This window comes from Pongo pygmaeus, chromosome 13 (genome assembly GCF_028885625.2).
Source record: "Pongo pygmaeus isolate AG05252 chromosome 13, NHGRI_mPonPyg2-v2.0_pri, whole genome shotgun sequence".
NCBI lineage: Eukaryota > Metazoa > Chordata > Mammalia > Primates > Hominidae > Pongo > Pongo pygmaeus.
This window is the reverse complement of record NC_072386.2, coordinates 66,030,802-66,054,171: the sequence shown is the minus strand read 5'-3', so window position 1 is coordinate 66,054,171 and position 23,370 is coordinate 66,030,802. Positions and strand designations below refer to the sequence as shown.

Here is a 23,370-nt window from a genome sequence, read left to right as displayed (position 1 = left end):
ATGTTTGAAAATTAATGATTAATAATTCATCATTTCAACAGACTAAAAAAGAAAAAAACATGATCATATTAATAGATGCAGAACAATTATTTGACAAAACCAATACCCATTCCTTATAAAAACTCAGCAAATTAGGAATAAAAGGGAACTTCTTCAATAGAATAAAGAACATTTACAAAAACACCCCACAGCTAATGATGAAAAATTAGAAGCTTTCCCAGAGCAGGAGCAGGTCAAAGATTTTCCCTCTTACCACTCTCTTTTAAAATCATACTTGGAAGTCCTAACTAATGCAGTAAGGAAAGAAATAGAAATAAAAGGTATGCAGATTGAGAAGGAAGAAGTAAAGTTGTCTTTGTTTGATGATGATCTGAACATTTATGTAGAAAATCCATAAGAATAAACCACCACAACAAAAGGTTCCTGGAACTAATAAAATGAGTATAGCAAGGTTGCAGGATACAAAATTAATACACAAAATTTGATTCCTTTCTGGTATATCAGCAATTAACCAGTGTAATTAGAAACTTAAAATATAATATAATACCATTTATATTAACACCTCAAAATATGGAATACTTAGGTATGAATCTAACAAAATATGTACAAGATCTATATGAGAAAAACTACAAACTCTGACGAAATAAATCAAAGAAGAACTAAATAAATGAAGAAGTATTCCATGTTCAAGGATTGGCAGATTCAATATTGTTAAGATGTCCGTTCTTCTCAATGCGATTTATAGATTCAGCACAATACCAACCAAATTCCCAGCAAGTTATTTTGTGATATTGACAAACTGATTCTAAAGTTTATATGGAGACACAAAAGACCCAGAATAGCCGACATAATCATGCATGAGTGTTAGTCAGAGGACTGACACTACCCGACTTCACGATTTACTATAAAGCTACAGGATTTACTAAAAGTAATCAAGACATAGTAGTGTTGATGAAAAAGTGGACAAATAGATCAACAGAACAGAACAGAGAGGCAGATATAGAGCCAAATAAATATAGTGAATTTATCTTTCACAAAGGAGCAAAGGAGAAAATGGACAAGAGTGTTCAAGAAATGCTGCTGGAACAACTGGACATCTACATGCAGGAAAAAAAAAGAATCTAGACATAGACCTTATACTCATGCCCAAAATTAGTTCAAAATGAGAAAAATAACTCTATTATAATATCTAAATCCTATTTTAGAAATTTGAAGTGTAAATGCAGTGCAGTAGTGTAGCAATAGAGAACACTGACCCAGAAGCTAAAAAAAAAAAAAAAATTAACTCAAAATGGATCATTTTGTAAAATGCAAAACTATGAAGTTCCTAGAAGATAACACAGGAGAAAATCTAGATGACCTTGTGTATGGGAATGACTTTTTATTTTATTTTTTGAGATGGTGTCTTGCTCTGCTGCCCAGGCTGACGTGCAATGGCACAATCTCAGCTCACTGCAACCTCCGCCTCTGGGGTTCAAATGATTCTGGTACCTCAGTCTCCTGAGTAGCTGGAATTATAGGCATGAGCCACCATGCCCGGCTAATTATTGTATTTTTAATAGAAACTGGATTTTGCCATGTTGGTCAGGCTGGTCTCTAACTCCTGGCTTCAAGTGATTCACCTGGCTCAGCCTCCCAGAGTGCTGGGCTTATAGTCATGAGCCACTGTGCCTGGCCAGAACTGTTAAAACTCAACAAGAAGAAAGTGAACAACCTGATGATTTTTTCCTTTTTTGAGATGGAGTCTCGCTCTGTTGCCCAGGCTGGAGTGCAGTGGCACAATCTCGACTCACTGCAACCTTCGCCTCCTGGGTTCAAGCAATTCTCCTGCCTCAGCCTCCTGAGTAGCTGGGACTACAGGTGCACGCCACCACACCCGGCTAATTTTTGTATTTTTAGTAGAGAGGTGGTTTCACCATATTGGCCAGGCTGGTCTTGAACTCCTGACCTTGTGATCCTCCCGCCTTGGCCTTCCAAAGTGCTGGGATTGCAGCCGTGAGCCGCCACGCCTGGCCGATTTTTCTTTTTTCTTTCTTTTTTTTTTTTTTTTTTTTTTTGAGACAGGGTCTTGCTCTGTTGCCTAGGCTGGAGTGCAGGGGCACAATCATGGCTCACTGTAGCCTTGATCTCCCAGGCTCAAGTGATCTTTCTACCTCAGCCTTCCAAGTAGCTGGAACTACAGGCACATATCACCCATGCTCAGCTAATTTTTAAAATATTTTTTGTAGATACAGGGTCTCACTATGTTGCCCAGGCTGTCTTGAACTCCTGGGCTCAAGCAATCCTTCCACCTTGGCCTCCCAAAGTGCTGAGATGAGCCACTGTACCGAGTCTGATGTTTTTAATGAGCAAAAGACCTGAACAGACACTTCACCAAAGATGATATACAGATGGCAAATAAGCATATGAAAAGATGTTCCACATCATATGTCATCAGAGAAATGCAAATTACCACTCTAGGCCTATTGGAAGGGCCCAAATCCAGAACAGTGACCACACCAAATGCTGGCAAGGATGTGCAGCAACAGGAGCTCTCTTTAATTGCTGGTGGGAATGCAAAATGGTATAGTCATTTTGTTATAAAGTTTGGCAGTTTCCTATAAAACTAAACATACTCTTACCATATGATCCACCAATTGTATTATTTGGTATTTACCCAAATTAATTGAAAACCTATATTTACACAAAAACCTGCAGATTGATGTTTAGAGCAGCTTTATTCAGAATTGCCAAAACTTGGAAGCAATCAAGACGTCCTTCAATAGGTGAATAGGAAAATAAATTATGATACATACAGACAATAGAATATTATTCTATGCTAAAAAATAAATGAGCCATCAAGCCATGAAGACGTGGAGGAACCTTAACTGCATATTTTTAAGTGAAAGAAGCCAGTCTGAAAATGCTACATCCTTTATAATTCCAACTATGTGTCATTGTGGAAAAGGCAAAACTATGAAGACAGTTAAAAGATCAGTGGTTGTCGAGGATTAGGGGTGAGGGAGGGATGAATAAGCAAAGCACAGACGATTTTTATGGCAGTGAAAATACTCTGTATGATACGATAATGGTGGATACAAGTCAGTATTCCTTTGTGTAAACCTATAGAATGTATAACTCCAAGAGTGAACTCTCATGTAAATTACAGACTTGGGGTGATAATGGGTCAATGTACGTATATCAGTTGTAACATGTACATTCTAGTGCCTAGTGCAGGATGTCTATAGTGAGTGAGGCTGTGTGTGTGTGTGTGTGTGTTGAAGGTCAGGGAGTATATGGGAACTTTCTGTACTTCTCAATTTTTCTGTGAACCTAAAACTGCTTTTTAAAAAAAGTCTACTTAAAGGAAAAAAGTATTGGCAAAACAGAGCTCATTAGCTGGTTTGGCTATTTTTGTAGAACAAACCACCTCAAAATTTGATGACTTGAATTGGGTCTGGTGGCTCATGCCTGTAATCCCAGCACTTTGGGAGGCTGAGGCAGGCAGATCATCTGAGGCCAGGAGTTCAAGACCAGCCTGGTCAACATGGCAAAACCCCGTCTCTAGAAAAAGATACAAAAATTAGCCAGGCATGGTGGTGTGCGTGCCTGTGATCCCAGCTACTCGGGAGGCTGAGGCAGGAGAATCTTGAACCTGGAAGGTGGAGATTGCAGTGAGCTGAGGTCACGCCACTGTTCTCCAGCCTGGGCCACAGAGCAAGACTCTGTTTTAAAAAAAAAAAAAGATGACTTAAAATAATCTATTATTTTCTGGGTTGCTTGGGGCTCACCTGAGCGGTATTTCTTCTGGGAGCTCATTTGAGACTGAAATGTCCAGGATACTTCAGGCCTCTCTTCACATATCTCTTTCTCTAAAAGGGTAGCTGGACTTATATCATGCCCAGCTTCTACCAGAGAGCATTCAAAGCCTGTCACAGAGTTGCTACAGTTCTCTGTAAGCACACCTTCGAAGTTACACGATATCACTTCTGCCAAATTTTATTGGTCAAATTTCACAACCAGGTCAGTTTTAGTGGGGACAGGAAATGGGCTTCCCCTCTCAATAAAAGGAGTGAAAAATATTTGGGAGCATTTTTAATTTAGCCTACTATTTTTTATTCAGCTGGTAATAATTTTCCAATCTATACCACCACCACACGACACACTTTTATTTTTCATCTTCTAAATATATAGTCCATGCTGACACATCAGCAGATTAGACCAATTTTCTAAGTAGCTGTATTATTTTATATATTGGACAGAAAAAAAATTCTAAAATTAAAAAAAATTCCTAAAATGTTATATCATCATTGTGAGAAAAAAGGAGGGAAACACCAGTAATTTTGAAGACAAACTGAAATAATTTCATATGTAATTACTGTTGGTAACACCTATATTTTTGCCTTCGCAGTCACATGCCAAAGGTATCATGAATTTGAGAGAACACAAGACAGACGGCTGTCATGGACACTAAAGAATGGTTAATTTCACTATCAGTAAATCCTGCCTTAGAAGGGGAATTATTCCGAACGGAGGTGAAAGTTCATCTCCAGAATCTCAGACATATTTACTCATTATTCTGAAAAGAGTCCAGTGTCCTAGAAAGTTTTCCTTCTTTCTCGTCCTGGAAATTTTTAGTATCTTTATCTCCTATACCATCATTGCACCAAATGTATAATTAAAAACAATTTTTTAATGAGAAAGAAGTCTGAATTCTTCTGCCTATAATTCTAGGTGCTCTTCTCCTTTTTCTCTTTCTCCATTTTCTTCTTCTATAGTGAAACATATATTCAAAGGAAGCACCAAAAAGCATTAACTTTCCAAATTAAGACAGTCTTTTTATCTTTTGTGATTGAGGAAGAAGATAGAATGCAGTAGCCATGCTTCACCAAAGAACCAAATCCAAGCACATGAAGCAATGAGCAGGCCAAACATTTCTGAGTACAGAATCCTCCCGTGTCTAGCACAGGGCCTGATGAACCTCATTCCCTAACTTTCATTTTCCATTTGCAGTTCTTATTTCATGTGTCACCGCAGTTCTAGGTTCATGTCAGTAAAAAGCAAAATTTTAATATGCCACCTTGTGGATGCATGAGGAATGAAATTCTTGTAGTGCTTTTGGTTTTGATGGTGAGAATTTAACATTGTATTTGCATAGTTTTTCCCCTGTAATACAAGCAATTTTTGCTCAATGCTAAAACAAAAAACAAAAATCAAAAAGCCATACAGGAAATACACAAGGAACAGTAGGTACTCAAATATTTGTGGAGTATAGATTTTTAAAAATTAGTAATCATCACACCCTTGATTTGGAGTGGACCCTATTAAAGCAGCCAGTGAAAGAATGGATGAAGGAAGGAATACCTTTTTCTAAAACATTTGATATTGTAGGTAAGCTCTTGGTTTTCAGGCCTGACCTGACATTAGAATCTAATTTTCCAGAGATATTTTTAGTGTCTCATGTGGGTAGAAGTTGACAAAATTTGGTTTACATTCCATACAGGTATAAGAATTATTTATTAGTACTATCGACAACCTTCCATTTCCATATGTGCGGTGTATTTATTAAACAATCAGGGCTGGGCACGGTGGCTCATGCCTGTAATCCCAGCACTCTGGGAGGCCGAGGTGAGATCACAAGGTCAGGAGTTTGAGACCAACCTGGCCAACAGGGTGAAACCCCGTCTCTACTAAAAATACAAAAATCAGCCGGGTGTGGTGGCGCATGCCTGTAATGCCAGCTACTCAGGAGGCTGAGGCAGGAGAATCACTTGAACCCAGGAGGTGGAGGTTGTAGTGAGCCGAGATCATGCCACTGTACTCCAGCCTGGGCAACACAGTGAGACTCCGTCTCAAAAAAAAAAAAAAAATCAGCCACATAAACATTTCATTATGGGTTATTATGAGGCAGCTGCATATAGCAGACAGACCTGGAGATCACTTAACTCTTCCAGAAAAGGTGATCTTAGGTCCATTGTCAAAGGGATGGACAGCTTCTCACCATTTTGTAGACTCTCTGTTTTCTTTTGGGTTTAGTAGGTCGTAGGCTCTCGGTCTGCTTTTTTTTGGTGCAAAATAATAATGTTAGACCAGATGAGTAATTTACAATCTGTGTACTTCAAAAAGTTCTAAATATTCAAAGCACATTTCATTTAAAAATGTCTTTTATGAATTTAGTTTTCAAAATGTTATTTTAAAATATGTTTTCTGAATTTAATATGATACAACAGTACAAACAGTGATAGGAAGCAAATTTGGATGTAGTTGAGAGTGTTGAAGGAAAACCGGATGTGTTAACCAAAAAATATGCCTCTTTGACAAAAAAATTTTTAAGCTAAGAGCAAGTGGGAGGAAGCAGATACAGGAAAGCTCTCTGCCCTTCCTCTGTTTACCTAGTGGCAGGACACAGATTTACAAAGACAAAGGTGCCCTTCTTCCCTCTCTGCCTGGAAGGACAAAAGTTAACCACTGAAGACAACTTTAGCCCTCATCTGGCTGGAGATGGCACAAGAGGAATCTACATTAATAAGCTTTGCTAAGTGGACTTCATCTACCATTATTTTGCCTTCACACAACTTGCCACCTCTAGAGATTCAAAGTTCTTTTCCTCTGTCTTGTCCTTTCTTTAGAAATGTAGTGTGTTTTTTGTTTGTTTGTTTGAGACAGGGTCTTGCTCTGTCACCCAGGCTGGAGTGCAGTGGCATGATCATGGCTCACTGCAGGCTCAACCTCCTGGGCTCAAGGGATCCTCTGGCCTCAGCCTCCCAAAGTGCTGGGATTATAGCAGTGAGTCACTGTGCTGGTCCTTAATGTTCTTTATTGAAGTTTATATAAGCTAGAGGTCTGAGTCACCTCTTTGAGAATTATTCATTCCCTGGGCATCTCCCATATACATATAAAATATACATGATAATAAACATGTGTTTGCTCTTGCTTTGATAATCTGTTTTTTGTCACACAGGGTCCCTTCTAAGAACGCATTAGGGGTGAGGAAAAAAATTAGTTTTCTTTCTTTACACTGTAAACTTCATTAATGTGTTCTTATTGAGTAAATTTGTACTACATGAAGTAAATTTTGTGAGTTTGAACCACAAATACATTTGTGGTTATAAAATAACACTTGTTTTTATGGCATGGTGGTGTACACCTGCAGTTCCAGCTATGCAGGAGGCTGAGGCAGGCAGATGGCTTAATTCCAGGATTTCAAGGCTATAGTGTGCTATGAGCTTGCCTGCGAATAGCCACTGCACTCTAGCCTCGGCAACATAGCAAGATCCCATCTCTAAAATAAATATGTAAATACATAAATAAATAAAACATTATTTATTTTCTACATTGGGCTTTTATGTAGAATTTTACATGTCTGTTTTCCAAGGTAGAATTCTGAAGACACTTACACTCAGCCAGCTTATTTGGACTGTAGTCCGGTTATAATGAATTTTCTATAACAGACCAACAGGTAATCATCATCATAACAGCCAATAGAGAAGGCTTACTACACATTACACACTGATTTAGTTACTTCACATGCATTAAGTCTTAAATCTTTCAAATGCTTTATGAGGTGCTATGGTGATTATTCTTTTCTCACAGACAGGAAACTGGTGTAAGAGCCAGAGTCCCTCTTACCTACTACTAAGCTCTATCACCTCTCAGTAGAGCTTAGTAGTTCTGGCTTGTTTATTGTACATCCCTTTCTTGGAAATATGATCACAGGAACTCTCCCTAGCTAGACATTTTTCTTTCCTCTTCTCTGTTTAGTCGATTCACACATGCCCCAAGGCTCCAGCTCAAGTCCCACCTCTCTGGAAGGCATTGTCAAGCATACCTGACTCACAGGGTTCCCTTGCTCTCTGGCCTACTGGTACCATTGTCTCATGCTAGGAAGCCTGTTTATACGAAGTCCAAAGAGTGAGTTAGAGGCATTGGTAAAGTTCCCAAGGGCTTCTGGGTAGAGAATGTAGAGGCAGGAGCTGAGGAGTGTGATAGGGAGAATCTGTGAACAATGGTTTAGTTTAGACTGATCCTAAGACAGGGGGAAGCACAACATGACTTTTAGTGTGATTTGATCAGATTGGCATTTGAAAGGTATTGCAGCACGAAAAAGCGGTAGAGAGAGACTAGTGTCAAATCTAAGGCTGAGAGAATAGAGTTGGCTACACCTGTGCAGGTAAGGGGTCACGGCTTGCATTCAGTGGGAGGAGGGGTAAAAATGGATTGGGAGAGACTTGGTAACTGTTTAGGTGTGGAAGGTGTGAACCTTGATGTCAGACTCCAAGTCAGAAATTTTTAGATTAATTATTCAAAAACTAATAGACTCTACTTTTTAGAGCAGTTTTAGGTTGGCAGCTGCTGTTGCTGTATAGTTCTATGGGTTTTGATACATGCATAATGTCATATATTCATGAGGACAGTATCATACAGAATAGTTTCACTGCCCTAAAAATCCCCTGTGCTTCACATTCATCCCTCCCTCCAACCTCCAACTTCCCCAAACCCTGGTAACCACTGATCTGTTTACTGTCTCCATAGTTTTATTCAGAATGTAATATAATTGGAATCATGCGTTATGTAGCCTTTTCGGACTGGCTTCTTTCACTTAGTAATATGCAGTTAAGTTTCCTCTAGGTCTTTTTGTGGCTTGATAGCTCATTTCTTTTTTAGCACAGAATAGTATGGCATTATATGGATATACAACAGCTTGTTTATCCCACCTATTGAAGGACATCTCAGTTGCTTCCACGTTTTGGCAATTCTGAATAAAGCTGCTATAAACATCCATGTGAAACAAAATAAAAATAAAATAAAATAGAAATAAAACATCCATTCATCCATTCCATTTGCATTCAGTGGGAGTAGGGGTAAAAATGGATTGGGGTAAAAACAAATAGTTTTTTTTTTTTTTAGAAACTGAGGTTTATTTTCCATCAACCATTTTTCCATGTTGCTTACGAGCCCGTGCAAGAACAGCTTAAGACCAGTCAGTGGTTGCTCCTACCCATTCAGTGGCCTGAGCAGTGGGAGGTGCAGACCAGTCTTCTGTGGCAGGCTGAGCGCTCCAGTCTTCAGTAGGGAACTGCTGAATAGGCACAGAGGGCACCTGCACGCCTTCAGACCAGTCTGCAACCTCAGGCTGAGTAGCAGTGAACTCAGGAGCTGGAGCAGTCCATTCACCCTGAAATTCCTCCTTGGTCACTGCCTTTTCAGCAGCAGCCTGCTCTTCTTTTTCAGTCTCTTCAGGATCTCTGTAGAAGTAGAGATCAGGCATGACCTCCCACGGGTGTTCATGGGAAATGGTGCCACGCATGCACAGAACTTCCCGAGCCAGCATCCACCACATCAAACCCACTGAGTGAGCTCCCTTGTTGTTGCATGCAATGGCAATGTCCACATAGCGCAGAGAAGAATCTGTGTTACACAGAGCAATGGTAGGTAGGTTAACATAAGATGCCTCCGTGAGAGGCTGGTGGTCAGCCCTGGGGTCAGTAACCACAAGAAGCCGTGGCTCCCAGAAGGCTGCCTGGATCTGATTAGTGAAGGTTCCAGGAGTGAAGCGGTCAGCAATTGGAGTGGCTCCAGTGGCAGCAGCAAACTTCAGCACAGCCCTCTGGCCAGTACTCCTGGAGGATACAACACTGACATCAGCAGGGTTTTCAATGGCAACAATAGCACGAGCTGCCAGCAGAAGCTTCTCCCAGGTCCTCTTCAGATTTATGATATAGATGCCATCACTTTTCCTTTTACAGATGTACTGTTCCATCTGGAAGTCAAGATTGGTGCCACCTAAATGGGTTCCTGTTGCAAGGAACTTAAGGACATCCTCCTCCTTCATTTGCAGGACATCAAGGGCTCCAGACATTGTGAACGTTTTCCTTCAAGTTACGACGGGAATCCAGAACAATGCCGTATGGACCCCTCTGTAGGTAGCGCGGAAAGCAAAAACAAATAGGTTTTTGTGTGGATAAAAGTTTTCACCTCATTTGATTAAATATAAGTGAGCACAATTTCTGGATAATATAGTAAAAGTATGTATAGTTTTATAAGAAACTGCCATATTATCTTCCAAGGGGCTGTACCATTTTGTATTCCCACCAACAATGAATGAAAGTTCCTGTTGCTCTACATGGTTGCCAGCATTTGGTGTTGTCAGTGTTCTGAATTTTGGCCATTCTAATTGGTATATAGTAGTATCTCATTGTTGTTTTAATTTGTATTTCCCTCACGATATATGATGTTGAACATCTTTTCATATGCTTATTCAGATCTTTTGCTCATTTTTTAATTGAGTTGCTTATTTTCTTATTGCTGAATTTTAAGAATTCTTCAGATTCATTTTTTATTGCTTACTTAGAGTAAGCCTTCTTTTCCCTCACAAGCTGCCAGTTCTACTTTCTCTTTAGTCTTCTTTGTGATCCTTCTTTCTACAGAGACAACTTAAACCAGAGAAGTGGACTCTTTCCCTACAGGCAGATGAAAGGATGTGCAAGTGCAGTTCAGAGAGGGAAATAAAAAGCATGTTTTAGAATACTTCCTTGGTTAAAAGCAGTTAAGTTTGGCAAAGACACATAGACTCTCAACTCTAGATTTACTGAGAATGCTAGGTAGCATATTTTTGGAGTCAAATGAATAAGAAAAATTGTAAATCCTATAGCCTACAGAATCATTATTTGAATTATTTGAAGCATATTCTTTGGCCTCTGAAGCAAGGTGGAGGGGTCTGCTTTGATGAACAGATTGAGTACTTGATGGGAGTTCTTAGAAGTACAACTCTTGGAGGGTTTATTCTTCAGTCAGAGGGGAGGAGCCATTGAACGCTATTGAGCAGTGGTGGAAAATGATCAGAATTCTTCCTTCTTGGGAGGCCGAGGAAGGCGGATCACTTGAAGCCAGGAGTTCCAGAACAGCCTGGCCAACATGATGAAACCCTGTCTCTATTAAAAATGCAAAAATTAGCCGGGCGTGGTGGCATACACCTGTAGTCCCAGCTACTCGGGCGGCTGAGGCAGGAGAATTACTTGAGCCCGGGAGGTGGAGGTTGCAGTGAGCCGAGATCACGCCACCGCACTCCATCCTGGGTGACGGAGTGAGACTCTGGTTCAAAACAAAAACAAAAACAAAAAAATTCTTTCTTCTATATCCTATGCTGATTACACAGTAATTACCTATATGACTTGACATGTAACTGGTAGTTTTAAAGACTGGAGCCTGACTGCTCCATCTTAAATATTCTACAAGACTCTCCTTTTTTTTTAAAAAAAATCTATTTATTTATGTGTTATTTATTGAGAAGGAATCTTGCTCTGTCACTCAGGCTGGAGTACAATGGAGCAATCTCGGCTCATAGCAACCTCCGCCTCCTGGGTTCAAGCGATTCTTCCGCCCCAGCCTCCCGAGTAGCTGGGATTACAGGCATTCACTGCCATGCCTGGCTAATTTTTGTATTTTTAGTAGAGATGGAGTTTTGCCATGTTGTCCAGGCTGGTAGTGAACTCCTGGCCTCAGGTGATCCGCCTGCCTCGGTCGCCCAAAGTGCTGGGATTACAGGCAAGAGCCACTGCGCCCGGCCTATTTATTTTTTTAGTGACCGTGTCTCGCTTTGTCATTAGGCTGGAGTGCAGTGGTTCAATCACAGCTCACTGCTGCCTCAAATTCTGGGGCTCAGGCGATCCTCACTCCTTAGTTTCCCAAGTAGCTGGGGCTATAGGCACGAGCCACCAACCACCTGGCTGAGACAGAGTCGTGCTCTGTTGCCCAGTATGGAGTACAGTGGCGTGATCTCCAGCTCACTGCAACTGCCGCCAGGTTCAAGCGACTCTCCTGCCTCGGCCTCCGGGGTATCTAGGACCACAGGTGAGCGCCACCACTCCCGGCTAATTTTTGTATTTTTTGTAGAGACGGGGTTTCACCATGTTGCCCAGGCTGGTCTCCAACTTCTGAGCTCAAGTGATCCACCGGCCTCAGCCTCCCAAAGTGCTGGGATTACAGGCATGAGCCACTGTGCCAGGCCCTGGCTGATTTTTAAAATTTTCTTTCTTACTTTCTCCTCTTCTTTTCTTTCCCCTTTCTTTTTTTTTTTTTTTTCTTGTTTCTTTTCTTTTCTTTCTTTTTTCTCTCTTTCTTACTTATTTTTATTTTAAAATTTTTTGTATAGACGGAAGTCTCCCTATTTTGCCCAGGCTGGTCTTAAACTCCTCAGCTCAAGGGATCCGCTCACCTCGGTCTCCCAGAGTGCTGGGATTACAGGCGTAAGCCACCATGCCCCGCCCATTTTTATACATTTAGGTTAATACTTTCCAACAAAGCTGATGAGAGAATTACATGAGACAGTGTGAAAAATACTTAGCATTTTCTCTATTCTTAAAACCACCCCTCCTCATTTACCTCCTATGATTCATTTAATTATTTTATCTCATTTAATTCTCATACCTTGCAACCTAGGGCTTAGTGGAGTAAGACCCAGGGATGATTTATCAAGTTCTCACCTCCAGGCTTTTCTTATTAGGTGTATCACTGCTGATGAAGTTAAAAATATACCATTCTTGCATATTGACTATTTTGAATTAAAAGCACTTGAAAAACAATAGATGCAAAAAAATCATTCTGACCTCTTTTCTGTTTCTTAGCAGATTAAATTACCATATGAGAGACATCCTCCCTATATTAGAAGGAATGCAGCATGCTTATTAAGGATGGGAGTCAAGTGTGAGAGAATCCTGTACACACCTTGCTAAAATTAACTCTTAAGCCTCTCCAGATAATTTAATTGCTTTTCACAACTTGCTATTACTACTCTTACTACGGGTATTACTATTATCGTTATTCTCATTATTCTTTGTTTAATTCCGTATAGATAAGTAACTGACCATAATTGCTTCTTTGGGTCCTTCTCTCCCTTCCCCTTCCTTCCCTTCCCTTCCCTTTCACTTTCCCTTCCCCTTTCCTTTCCCTTCCCTCCCTCCCTTTCTCTTCTCTAGTTCTTTTAAGGGGTGGGGGTGTCTCACTGTGTCGTCCAGTCTGGAGTGCAGTGGCGTTATCATAGCTCACTGCAGCCTCGACCTCCTGGGCTCAATCAATCCTCCCGCGTCGGCCTCTCAAACTACTGGGAATACAGGCGTGAGCCACCGAGCCTGGCCTAGAACATAAATTTAATATCAGGTAAATATTATCAGAGATGCATACATGTAAGGTAGAGACTACACGGTCTGCACAGAATTTTATACAAATGTATAGAGCAAAAAAGAAAAAAATTAAACTTCTTCTCTGGATTCCATTGATTAAAAATTTAAAAAATAAATAAAAAACTTCTTTGTCTTTGAGACGTAAAAGGATGCACCTTCTTATAACCTTGCACCCTGCATATCCTGTGAGTGAGCCCAGAACTACTTCCCTAGGAGCGTGCGTATTTACAGTTCCGAGGGTACGAAGGCCTCTATCTGCATTGCAGTAGAAGGACGGCCTGTTATCCGGCTTGTGAAATTGTCAAGAAGACAGCCTGGAGGGGACAGTCACCGCCCATCTCGGTAACCTTCCACTAGTCTCTGGGGTTAACAGCGTCACAGACAGGGACTTCTCCCGTGGAGCTTACATTCGAATATATTAATAACTCCAGAATGTGGTCAGTGGTCCGGGAGGAGGACGACCGCTTCCGGTAGGGCGGCCAGGAAAAGCCTCTGTGAAGAGGCGATCTTTGAGCTGAATTTTGGAGCTTTAATAAATACTTAAAGAGCGAACGGAACGAGCGATGCCTGACGTTCAATCCAGCGGTTGCCAAGGAGCTACAGAGCGTCTCGTTTTGGCTTCCGGATTGTTATGAACATAAGGAAGGAGAAAAAAAAACGGAATTGTTCGAGAATTGTGCTTTCGCGGCTCTCAGGTTGAAAACGGGGTTTCCACATTAGTTCCCATCGCCAGGGGCTGAAACTAAGCCCGGGATCCACACATTAGGCGCCTAGGGCGGGAGCCTGCGGCGGGACCTTGCGGAGGGAGCTGGGCGAGGCAGCGGCGGGGCGGGGCTATGATGGGGCGGGGCTACGGAAGCCGAGCGGGCTCGAGGCGTTCGGCTGAGGAAGAGAGCGCACGCCGGCGGCGCGGAGGCCGGCTCTGGGCTTCGGGCCGCCCCCTCCCGCCACCCCGCTCACACCCGGCACTTACTTCGGCTGTCTCCGCTGCCCTCCTGCGGAGACGCAGCTCCTCAGGCGCCGGGAGGCATTTGTTGGGTCGGCGGCGTCAGGGATTCGCAGTGGCGTGTGGTCTGCCTCGTCCGGCCCCTGGTGCGGCCCCGCGGCAGGCAGAGCTCACGCTCCTGTCCCCCGGCTGGTCCCGGGTCTGGGCACCGCGTCGACGGCGGCTCCGCAGGACGCTCAGACCGGGCCGCAGCCCATGCCCCGAGCGCACTGCATTATGAGGCACCTGCCTTACTTCTGCCGGGGCCAAGTGGTGCGGGGCTTCGGCCGCGGCTCCAAGCAGCTGGGCATCCCCACAGGTGAGAGCAGGGCGGCCAGAGTCCCCTGGGCCGGGTCACGTGGGGAGCGGGGAGAGACGGCAGCCGGGGACTCGGGACCGGGTCATGGGGCCTCCGGACCGCGGGCAGAGAGCACACCCTTTCTCCTCCCGCATCCCCTTGTCTGTGGCGGAGGACCGTTGGGTAGGTTGAGGGAGCTGGTCCCTGCTTCTGGCTCCGAGCTCCGCGGGGACGGGGTTGAGGGGTGGTGAGGGCCGGAAGCCCGAGATGAATCGCAGGATCCCCCGTTCACGCCTCTGGCCAGCCAAGGTACAGTTGGTCAAGCATGGCGCTTGTCTTGCCCATTGGAGACGTAACGTGGGCCAGATCGGCTGAACTCGCAAGCCGGGTCTAAGGTGGTTTTGTTTTTAATTTGTAATTATGTAGTGTCCAAATGATAACATAGGTAGTTGAATGAGAGTCAGCTAACCTTCTTGGTCTGTCTACATTAATTTCAATAATCGAGACCTGACTGTAATTCATCCTTAGAAATACATGCAAGGGCTGCGTCTTGACTTGTTAAGTCAGACTTGAGCTTGTGTATTTCAAAAATAAGCTTTGGCCGGGCGTGGTGGCTCACGCCTGTAATCCTAGCACTTTGGGAGGCCGAGGTGGGCGGATCATCTGAGGTCCGGAGTTCGAGATCAGCCTGGCCAACATGGTAAAACCCGTCTCTGCTAAAAATACAAAAATTAGCCGGGCATGGTGGCGCGTGCCTGTCATCCCAGCTACTCGGGAGCCTGAGGCAGGAGAATCGCTTGAACCCAGCAGACGGAGGCTGCTGTGAGGCGAGATCGTGCCACTGCCCTCCAGCCTGGGCGACAGAGTGAGACACCGTCTCAAAAAAAAAAAAAAAAAAAGAAACTTTTCAAGTGATTCAGTACCTGGTTAGGAAAGAACAGATCTCAAAAACTCCATCTACTCTGGTACTTGTTTTTTGCCTCCTACTCAAAGAGTATGGATTTTTTTGGAGAGCTTTATATACTTACCTGGTACTTTATTCATAACCTATTCACATGAATAGGAGAGGGAAATCTGAGCCGGAAAGTGGAAGGATGGGATTGATACTTACAGGCAAAGTTGTAGGAGTCTTGTGAATGTAATGATTTACATTAGCCTTGCATGTGATTTTTACAAATGTTTATTATTATTATTTTGAGACAGAGTCTGGCTCTGCCACTCAGGCTGGAGTGCAGTGGTAGTGCGATCATAGGTTACTGCAGCCTCCATCTGCTGGGCTCAACTGACCCTCCTGCCTCAGCCTCTCTGGTAGCTTAGACTATAGGTGCAGGCCACCATCCCCAGCTAATTTTTTAATAGAGATAAGATCTTGCTATGTTACCCGGGCCAGTCTCAAACCCCAGAGCTCAACATGAGTCTCCTGCCTTGACCTCTCAAAGTCTTAGAATTACAGACATGAGCCACTGCACTCGGCTACAGGCATTTAATACAAAATTTGTAAGACTCAAAATATCTTCTTCTGTTGTTTAGCTAATTTTCCTGAGCAAGTGGTAGATAATCTTCCAGCTGATATATCCACTGGTATTTACTATGGTTGGGCCAGTGTTGGAAGTGGAGATGTCCATAAGATGGTGGTGAGCATAGGATGGAACCCATATTACAAGAATACGAAGAAGTCTATGGTAAGCATTATATTTTGCTCTGTAACTGAAAATGGTATGATGACTTAGAATAATATATTACAGTATTCGTTGCAGAAATAGCTTATCAGTGGTAATCACAACATAGTTCAAATACTGGAATTTTGGGCAATCTCTGCCTTTTAATTGGAGAGTTTAATTCATTTACATTTAAAGTAATTTCTGATAAGGAGGGACATCTACTGTTCTGCTATTTGTTTTTTATATGCCTTATAACTTTTATGTCCCTCATTTCCTCTATTACTGCCTTTTGTGGTAGTGTGCTTTTTGTTTTGTTTTGTTGTGACATTTTAATTCCTTTCTCATTGCTTTCTGTGTATTTCTATAGATACTGTCTTTGTGGTTACCATGGGGTTTATATTTAACATCCTGAAATTCTAAAAGTTTAATTTGAGTTTATACCAACTTAATTTCAATAGCATACAGAACTCACAAATTGCATTTTTTTTTTTTTTTTTTTTTTAAAGATGGGTCTCACTGTGTTGCCCAGACTGAAGTGCAGTAGCTGTTCACAGGCCAGGTTGTAGCACACTGTAGCTTCAAACTCATGGGCTCAAGTAATCCTCCTCCAGCCTCCAGAGAGCTGGGACTATAGGTGCATACCACTGCCTGCATCCGGCTCAGATTACATCCTTATACATTGTGCTACCCAATAACAAAGATTAATAATTGGTTTCCTTATGCATTTATTTTTAAAATTATGTAGAAAATAAAGAGTGGAGTTACAAACCAAAATTATAATACTGAGTTTGATCATTGCTGTCTGTGAAAGACTCACTTGACCAAAGATAAAAATGATTTAAAAGCCTGTTTCATAAAATTGAGCTTGCCACAATTAATGCACTTCATTCACCATTTACTTCATGCATCAATAACTTGGTCACCCTCTTAAGATAAAACAGGTTACTACATGGACGGTGGATGGAGGATGGTGCTTATTGATACAGTCCCACATTGGTGCTTTTCTCTTTCCTTTTTAAACCACCTGCGGGTATACTTTTCTGCCCTACTCTTTTTACAGGACCCCACAACTTCGGTGTTTTATCTGTTAGATTTGGCTGAATCTTTTGTCAGCTCAAATGTGTGGCAAAAACAAATTACAGTTAAGCTAAATTTTGTTCTGTGTGGAGTTAATAGAAGTGAAGTGTGTCGCTGCTGGAAAACCACAGAGCTAAATGCTGGCATAAGCAATAGTAATGACCCAGAAGTAGTTAACATTTTGCTCAGTATTTCAGTTATTTTTGAGTATGAATGATTTGAAAATTATTTTTTGGAGACAAGGAAAACAATCAAAAGATCACAAAATACCATTCTGTTGAATGAGGAAGGAAAAGAAGGGGAGGGGACAATAGCCCATAACTAATTTGTCTTTAGCTACTCAGATAACAAAAATGTTATTATACAGCCAGTTAAGGAATGCCTTTTGAGTGTTAGGAAAAATTGAATTTGAAACATAGGCATATCTTACCAGTGGAAAATTGAACTTTTGCTTGCCTTTGCCAGTAACACACATCTGTGAAGTGCCTGTGCCAGACCTTTGCCCTTTAAAAAAAAAAAAGCGTTATCTTATTGACCTTAAATAAGTTCTTAGTAACACATCTAGATCCACTTCCTTTGTTGGAACTGTGTATTGTTGTATTACAAATTTCTTTCATTGTGTGTGTGTGTGTGTGTGTGTGTGTGTGTGTGTGTGTTTTCTCAATGGTATGTTGAAGAACAGAGTTTTGTTTTGTTTTGTTTTTTCAGATAGGGTCTTGCTCTGTCACCCAGGCTGCAGTGCAGTGGTTCAATCTCAGCTCACTGCAGCTTCAACTTTCTGGGCTGAAGTGATCCTCCCATCACAGCCTCCTGAGTAGCTAGGACCACAGGCATGTGCCACCATGCTTGGCTATTTTTAAATTTTTTTATAGAGATGAGATTTCAGCATGTTACCCAGACTGGTCTCAAACTTTTGGGCTCAAGCAATCCTCCTGCCTCTGCCTCCCAAAGTGCCAGGATTACAGGCATGAGCATGGCACCCAGCTCACAGGTTCTTAATTTTAATACAATCCAGTTCAATTTTTTTTTTATAGTTAGTGCTTTATATAATGTTTCAGAAATCTTTGACTACTCCAAAGTCATGAAGATACTTGTCTGTGGTTTTTTTCTGAAAGTTTAATTGACTGACATATCTTCAAATTGACTTTTTTAGTATGGTATCTGGTAGGGATTTCAATTAATATTTTTTTCCATATGGATGTAGAATTGACCCAGCCTATTCATTGAAAATACCATCCTTTCACAACAGTGCTGTAGTGTCACCTGGGACATAAATCAAATGACCTTATATGTGTGTGAGTCCAAAAATTCACATACATACTTGGTTGGCTTGTCTTATCATAGGTCTTGATACCTAGTTGTATAAGCCCTCTAGTTTTGTTCTCAAGATTTTCTTGGATAATTTTGGTTTTTCCATATAAATTTTAGAATCACTTGTCAGTTTCTCCTATTTTAAAAAACCCGCTAGGATTTTGATTGGGGCAGCACTGAATTCGTAGATTACTTTGGGAAGTTTGCCATTTCTCTCAATAATGTCTTGTAATTGTCAGTGTCAGGGTCTTACATATTTTTTAAAATTATTTTTAAATTTTTTTTTGAGATGTAGTCTTGCCCTGTCGCCAAGGCTAGAGTGCTGGAGTGCAGTGGTGTGATCTTGGCTCACTGCAACCTCCGCCTCCTGGGTTTAAGCAATTCTGCCTCAGCCTCCTGAGTAGCTGGGACTATAGGCATGTGCCACCACGCCCAGCTAATTTTTGTGTTTTTAGTAGAGCACCGGGTTCCACCATGTTGGCCAAGCTGGTCTTGAACTCGACCTCAAGTGATCCTCCCGGTTCCACCTCCCAAAGTGCTGGGATTACAGGCATGAGCTACTGCACCCAACCAGTCTTAGATATCTTAGTTTCTTTTTTATTATTCAAATGTTTACTGAAAAGAAAGAATATATTGGTTCATAGCCCCAAAGCCATGGGGCACTTTATGTATCTTCTAACTCAAGCCGCCCCCCACCCATTACAGACGAGGAAACTGAGCCCTGCGGAAGCTAGTTATACAGTTAACCAAGTGTGGGAACCCAGACTTTTGACTCTAAGTCAGTGCTCTTAACTACGGTACTGCCCAGATGATTTAGCTGAACTAGATTCTGAGGCACTTTCTACCTCATGCAGCATTTTGCTTTAACGTGCTGTGTACCCTTTTGCCACTTCACTCCCTGATCAGGAAGCTGCATGGCTCTCCTGCCCCTTCAGTCCTCAGCTCTGCCAAACTCTGAAGTTGCCATACATGTTGTGTGTCAGAGGTGTGCAAATGCTGACTGACCTTAACAATTAGTTGTTTAGTAGTAACAACATTTAATACTTTGCTCATTCCCTCTTTGGCGTCCTGTTTTCTCACCTTGATGAGATACTTCCTTGGATACGTTTTGGTTTTTTTGTTATTGTTTGTTTGTTTGTTTTTAAGTAACAGCAAATCATGCCAGACACTGCCACCTCACTCAGTTATGTTTATAAGATCGGGGCACAAACAGGAGTGCTGGGAAAATTTAGGAAAAACTGCACTTAGGTTTTAACCTAAATCTTTAAAAGTTTAAGGAGTGTTGATTGTTTCATTTAAATTAACTCACCATAAACATGAAGATATATTTCAGATTTCAGTACACTGTAGTCTGATAGCACTCTTTGTAACATCTCTTGACTATAGGAAACACATATCATGCATACCTTCAAAGAGGACTTCTATGGGGAAATCCTCAATGTGGCCATTGTTGGCTACCTGAGACCAGAAAAGAACTTTGATTCTTTAGGTAAGTTCTTATTTTGATCTTCTTAAATATTACTACTGCTACCACAGGTACCTCTACCACTACTACCAGTAATAATGATGGCAGGACAGATAATATTTGAGCATTTAATATATGCCAGGCACCATTTTAAGTGCTTTACGTGAATTTATCTTCTTTCACCTGTGAGGGATTATTTTGCCTATTTCTCAGATGAGGAAATGGCATAGAGAGATTAAATAACATTCTCAAAGTCACATAGTAAATAATGGAGTCTAGCTTTGAACCTAGCAGGCTGGCTGCTTCTCTCCAGCAGTATGAAGTTAATGAAATCTTTCAAAATGCGTGAAGTTTGAGATACAGTAAATCAGAGAACATTTGAAACAAATGTTATCAGGTATGTATTAGTGTAGTGTGATAGTTTTAACTCTGTTATAAAGTTTCTTTTACAAGTGTAAAAACCAACCAAAAAGAATAGTGAATGCTTTTTTCCTCCATTTGATATTTGCCGTGTACATTTATGCCTATGCCTTTCTCTTAAAGTATAAGATTAGGGCCATACCTTTTTTTGTTTGTTTGTTTGTTTGAGACGGAGTTTTGCTCTTTGTTACCCAGGCTGGAGTGCAGTGAAGCCCCCTCTCACTGCAACCTCCACCTCCCAGATTCAAGTGATTCTCCTGCCTCAGCCTCCCGAGTAGCTGGGATTACAGGCACCCACCATCACGCCCCGCTAATTTTTATAGTTTTAGTAGAGTCAGGTTTCACCATGCTGGCCAGGCTGGTCTCGAACTCCGGACTTCAGGTGATCTGCCCGCCTCAGCTTCCCAAAGTGCTGGGATTACAGGCGTGAGCCACTGCGCCCGGCCTAGGGACATATCTTTTGTGTACCATTGACTTAGGCCTGGAAGGAGTGATGGAACAAACATTTATTGGGTATCTACCCTGTGCAGAGATACTGCTAGCCTGTGAGTTTTTAGGATTGGCTAAACAGAGTAGTAGTAAAAAGTATGTTAATGGTTCTTCATCATTTTTACCTGGTATATTCTCTCTGCAGAGTCACTTATTTCAGCAATTCAAGGTGATATTGAAGAAGCTAAGAAACGACTAGAGTTACCAGAACATTTGAAAGTCAAAGAAGACAATTTCTTCCAGGTTTCTAAAAGCAAAATAATGAATGGCCACTGATGAAAAATTGCATTATGTATTCATTCACTGTTTTCTAGTGTTTCTGTGTTTATTACTGTCCAGCATCATCTTGGTTATATACTAAAAATCAAACACTTTACTACAGTTGTGAATTAGTTTAAACAGTACAATGTTGTTATCATATCATGCTTCATCTGTTAAATTAAGCCCATCATATCATAGCACTAAAAAGATTGAGTTAAAAATATGATTTAAAAAATATATATTGATTAAAATGTACCACTAGAAAGGTATTACATGTGTATAAGTATGGGTAAAAAGGCAAGTCACTAGTTTGAGATGAAAACTAAAATTTTCATGGTAAAATGCCAGCATGTATGTACTTGTGTAGTGTGTACTTATAAACAGAGAAGGCTTATAAAAGTAAATGCATTAAGGCCAAGTGCAGTGGCTCACACCAGTAATCCCAGCACTTTGGGAGGCCAAGGTGGGAGGATTGCTTGAGCTCGTGAGTTCAAGACCAGTCTGGGCAACATAGCGAGACCCCATCTCTATAAATTAAAAAAAAGGAAATGCATTAAATAGAAGGTTGATAGTTTATCATAAACCTGCAGGGAAGAAACTCAGACTTTCTATTTTTGATATTTTGTGCATTAATACATTACAAACATGAAGATGTTTGTAATGTTTTGTTTTAGTCATTTTCTTCGCAGTCACATCATTGTACCACCTTCATTATTATATAAGCTGCTTCAATTCTGAGTCCTCTGGACTTCCCCTGCCTATCTGTTTTTTGTTGTTGTTGAAGACAGTAAAATAAGTGTTTTCAAATCTATATGTCTCCTTTTTGTTGGATAATGTTTCTTCTTCTTAATGGTAAATATTCTTGTTCTTCAACATTTTTCTTTGGTTCTTTTTTCCTTTTTTAGGAAAAACAAAACAACAGACTTCATCCTTGGGTTTTCTCAAGATTTAAGTGAACACATTTACACGTATCAATTTCTTAAAGAACACAAAATGTTTCCTCCCTAGCAAAACTATTTAAGAGCCAATTAAACTATGAAATAGTTATAAAATTATTTTTAATATTTAAGGCCTTGAAATTATATTCCAAGGCAAATCTAAACAGATGTAGTTGTATATGCACGATGTAATTTAATGCTAAAGAGTACTTACAGCTTGAGGGAAAAGCATAAAGTTTTAGTTAAATAGCCTTCATACTGTGGATTTTTCCTCCTACTAACTAATATGTGGGAAATTAAGATTACAGATTGCTTTGGGCCCCCTCAAACAGTACATTGCATCGTTGTTCACTGTAGCAACAGATTTGGTGGTGATGGGGGGATAGAGGTAGAAGCAGATAGAAGGTAATTTTAAAGTTAATTTATTATGAATCATTTTCCCCTAATCTGCATAAATGAATTAGAACTGATTTTAATAAAAATATTTTGTATAAGAAGTACTCAGAAAAACATCTAAAGCTGTTGGAGAAGAGGGACTCATATAAATATAGTTGGATTGTGTTTTGCTTTTTATTTCTTTATAAAAATATGTCAAAAACAGTTTTTAATTTTAGAAATCTTATACTTGAAAGAAGCCTCAATTATCAGTGGCTTTATGAAGTAAAGTTAAAAACAAACATAGGAAATGTGAAAATATTTGTGTTTGTTTTGTCTGACTAGCTTGCTGCTAAATGCTCTCTTTAGGTGTGTGAAAGTTCTTTGATATGTTATTGTCCCTTTACATCTTGTTAAATAGCCATTGCTTTTGAGAATCAGATAGTGTGTTGTTTAGGGGTTAATTGTGTCTATATTTTTCAAAAAACTTTTATATTATGTATTATAAGAAGTTACAGTAGTACCATTTTGATTAGTCTGAATGTTTTCAGGCCTTGAAATAAATTTTGACTAAGTGATATTTTTTCTTTCCCTGTGTCAGCTTGAATCTTACTTTATGTATTTCGAATTTGTTGGCTGATTGCTACTCTAAGTGTGTTAAGTTGCCTGAAGAGCAAGATATAGGTGGCAGGTGTAGTTCTACAACAAAGGGCCTTGCCTTCAGGATCCCCTGGGTTTTATGCCTGCAACACAGTGACTGAGGTTTATTAGGAGAGCATTCACAGGGCATCACTACTAAAGTCCACTTCCTGAGAGTAAGGGTTCCTGTTACATTTTGGAGATAGAAGAGCTGGAAGAGTATAGGTAGATCTGGGTTCCCTTGCATAACTCCTGCCCCAAAACAGAGTTCTGTAACCTTCTTGTCTTTTGCCA

General features: G+C 40.9%; 3 protein-coding genes across 12 annotated transcripts in view; 1 reads left to right on the top strand and 2 right to left on the bottom strand.

The window, feature by feature from the left end:
- The window catches only part of GCNT1 (glucosaminyl (N-acetyl) transferase 1), a 118,230-nt gene extending 103,548 nt beyond the window's left edge, over positions 1-14,682 (bottom strand). Inside the window, exons 1-2 of one of the 6 annotated variants that reach the window (XM_054502936.2) lie at positions 14,131-14,682; positions 12,981-13,111 (exon numbers count right to left, since the gene is read on the bottom strand). The gene's annotated coding sequence lies outside the window, so the exon portion shown is untranslated. Of the gene's footprint in view, positions 1-12,980; positions 13,112-13,312; positions 13,520-13,564; positions 13,987-14,130 lie in introns of those variants that run through there. The other 5 variants (XM_054502935.2, XM_054502943.2, XM_054502933.2 and 2 more) reach the window with 5 other exon arrangements.
- LOC129044735 (small ribosomal subunit protein uS2-like) lies at positions 8,871-14,714 on the bottom strand. Of its 5 annotated transcripts, none has more exons than XM_063649612.1 (3): positions 14,131-14,714; positions 12,981-13,111; positions 8,871-9,896 (listed from the first exon to the last, which is right to left on the bottom strand). In XM_063649612.1, exon 3 carries the CDS (start codon positions 9,836-9,838, stop codon positions 8,951-8,953), a length of 888 nt encoding a protein of 295 aa, XP_063505682.1. In that variant the 5' UTR covers positions 9,839-9,896; positions 12,981-13,111; positions 14,131-14,714; the 3' UTR covers positions 8,871-8,950. The 5 variants fall into 5 exon arrangements, with proteins under 5 accessions (XP_063505682.1, XP_063505683.1, XP_063505684.1 ...); XM_063649613.1 differs by having other exon boundaries at positions 8,871-11,070; positions 14,131-14,502; XM_063649614.1 differs by lacking the exon at positions 14,131-14,714 and adding an exon at positions 13,565-13,653 and having other exon boundaries at positions 8,871-11,070.
- RFK (riboflavin kinase) lies at positions 14,034-23,015 on the top strand. Its single transcript, XM_054502953.2, has 4 exons — positions 14,034-14,461; positions 15,971-16,122; positions 19,876-19,978; positions 21,009-23,015. Exons 1-4 carry the CDS (start codon positions 14,359-14,361, stop codon positions 21,137-21,139), a joined length of 489 nt encoding a protein of 162 aa, XP_054358928.1. The 5' UTR covers positions 14,034-14,358; the 3' UTR covers positions 21,140-23,015.
- The last annotated feature ends 355 nt before the right edge of the window (positions 23,016-23,370 follow it).

What these genes read in the sequence shown, in the direction of transcription:
- LOC129044735 (XM_063649612.1), bottom strand. Translation starts at nt 9,838, where the DNA reads ATGTCTGGAGCCCTTGATGTCCTGCAAATGAAGGAGGAGGATGTCCTT.
- RFK (XM_054502953.2), top strand. Translation starts at nt 14,359, where the DNA reads ATGCCCCGAGCGCACTGCATTATGAGGCACCTGCCTTACTTCTGCCGG. An exon ending in GCAGCTGGGCATCCCCACAG is followed by an intron (nt 14,462 to 15,970) that starts GTGAGAGCAGGG and finishes TCTGTTGTTTAG; the next exon opens with CTAATTTTCCTGAGCAAGTG. An exon ending in AGAATACGAAGAAGTCTATG is followed by an intron (nt 16,123 to 19,875) that starts GTAAGCATTATA and finishes TCTTGACTATAG; the next exon opens with GAAACACATATCATGCATAC.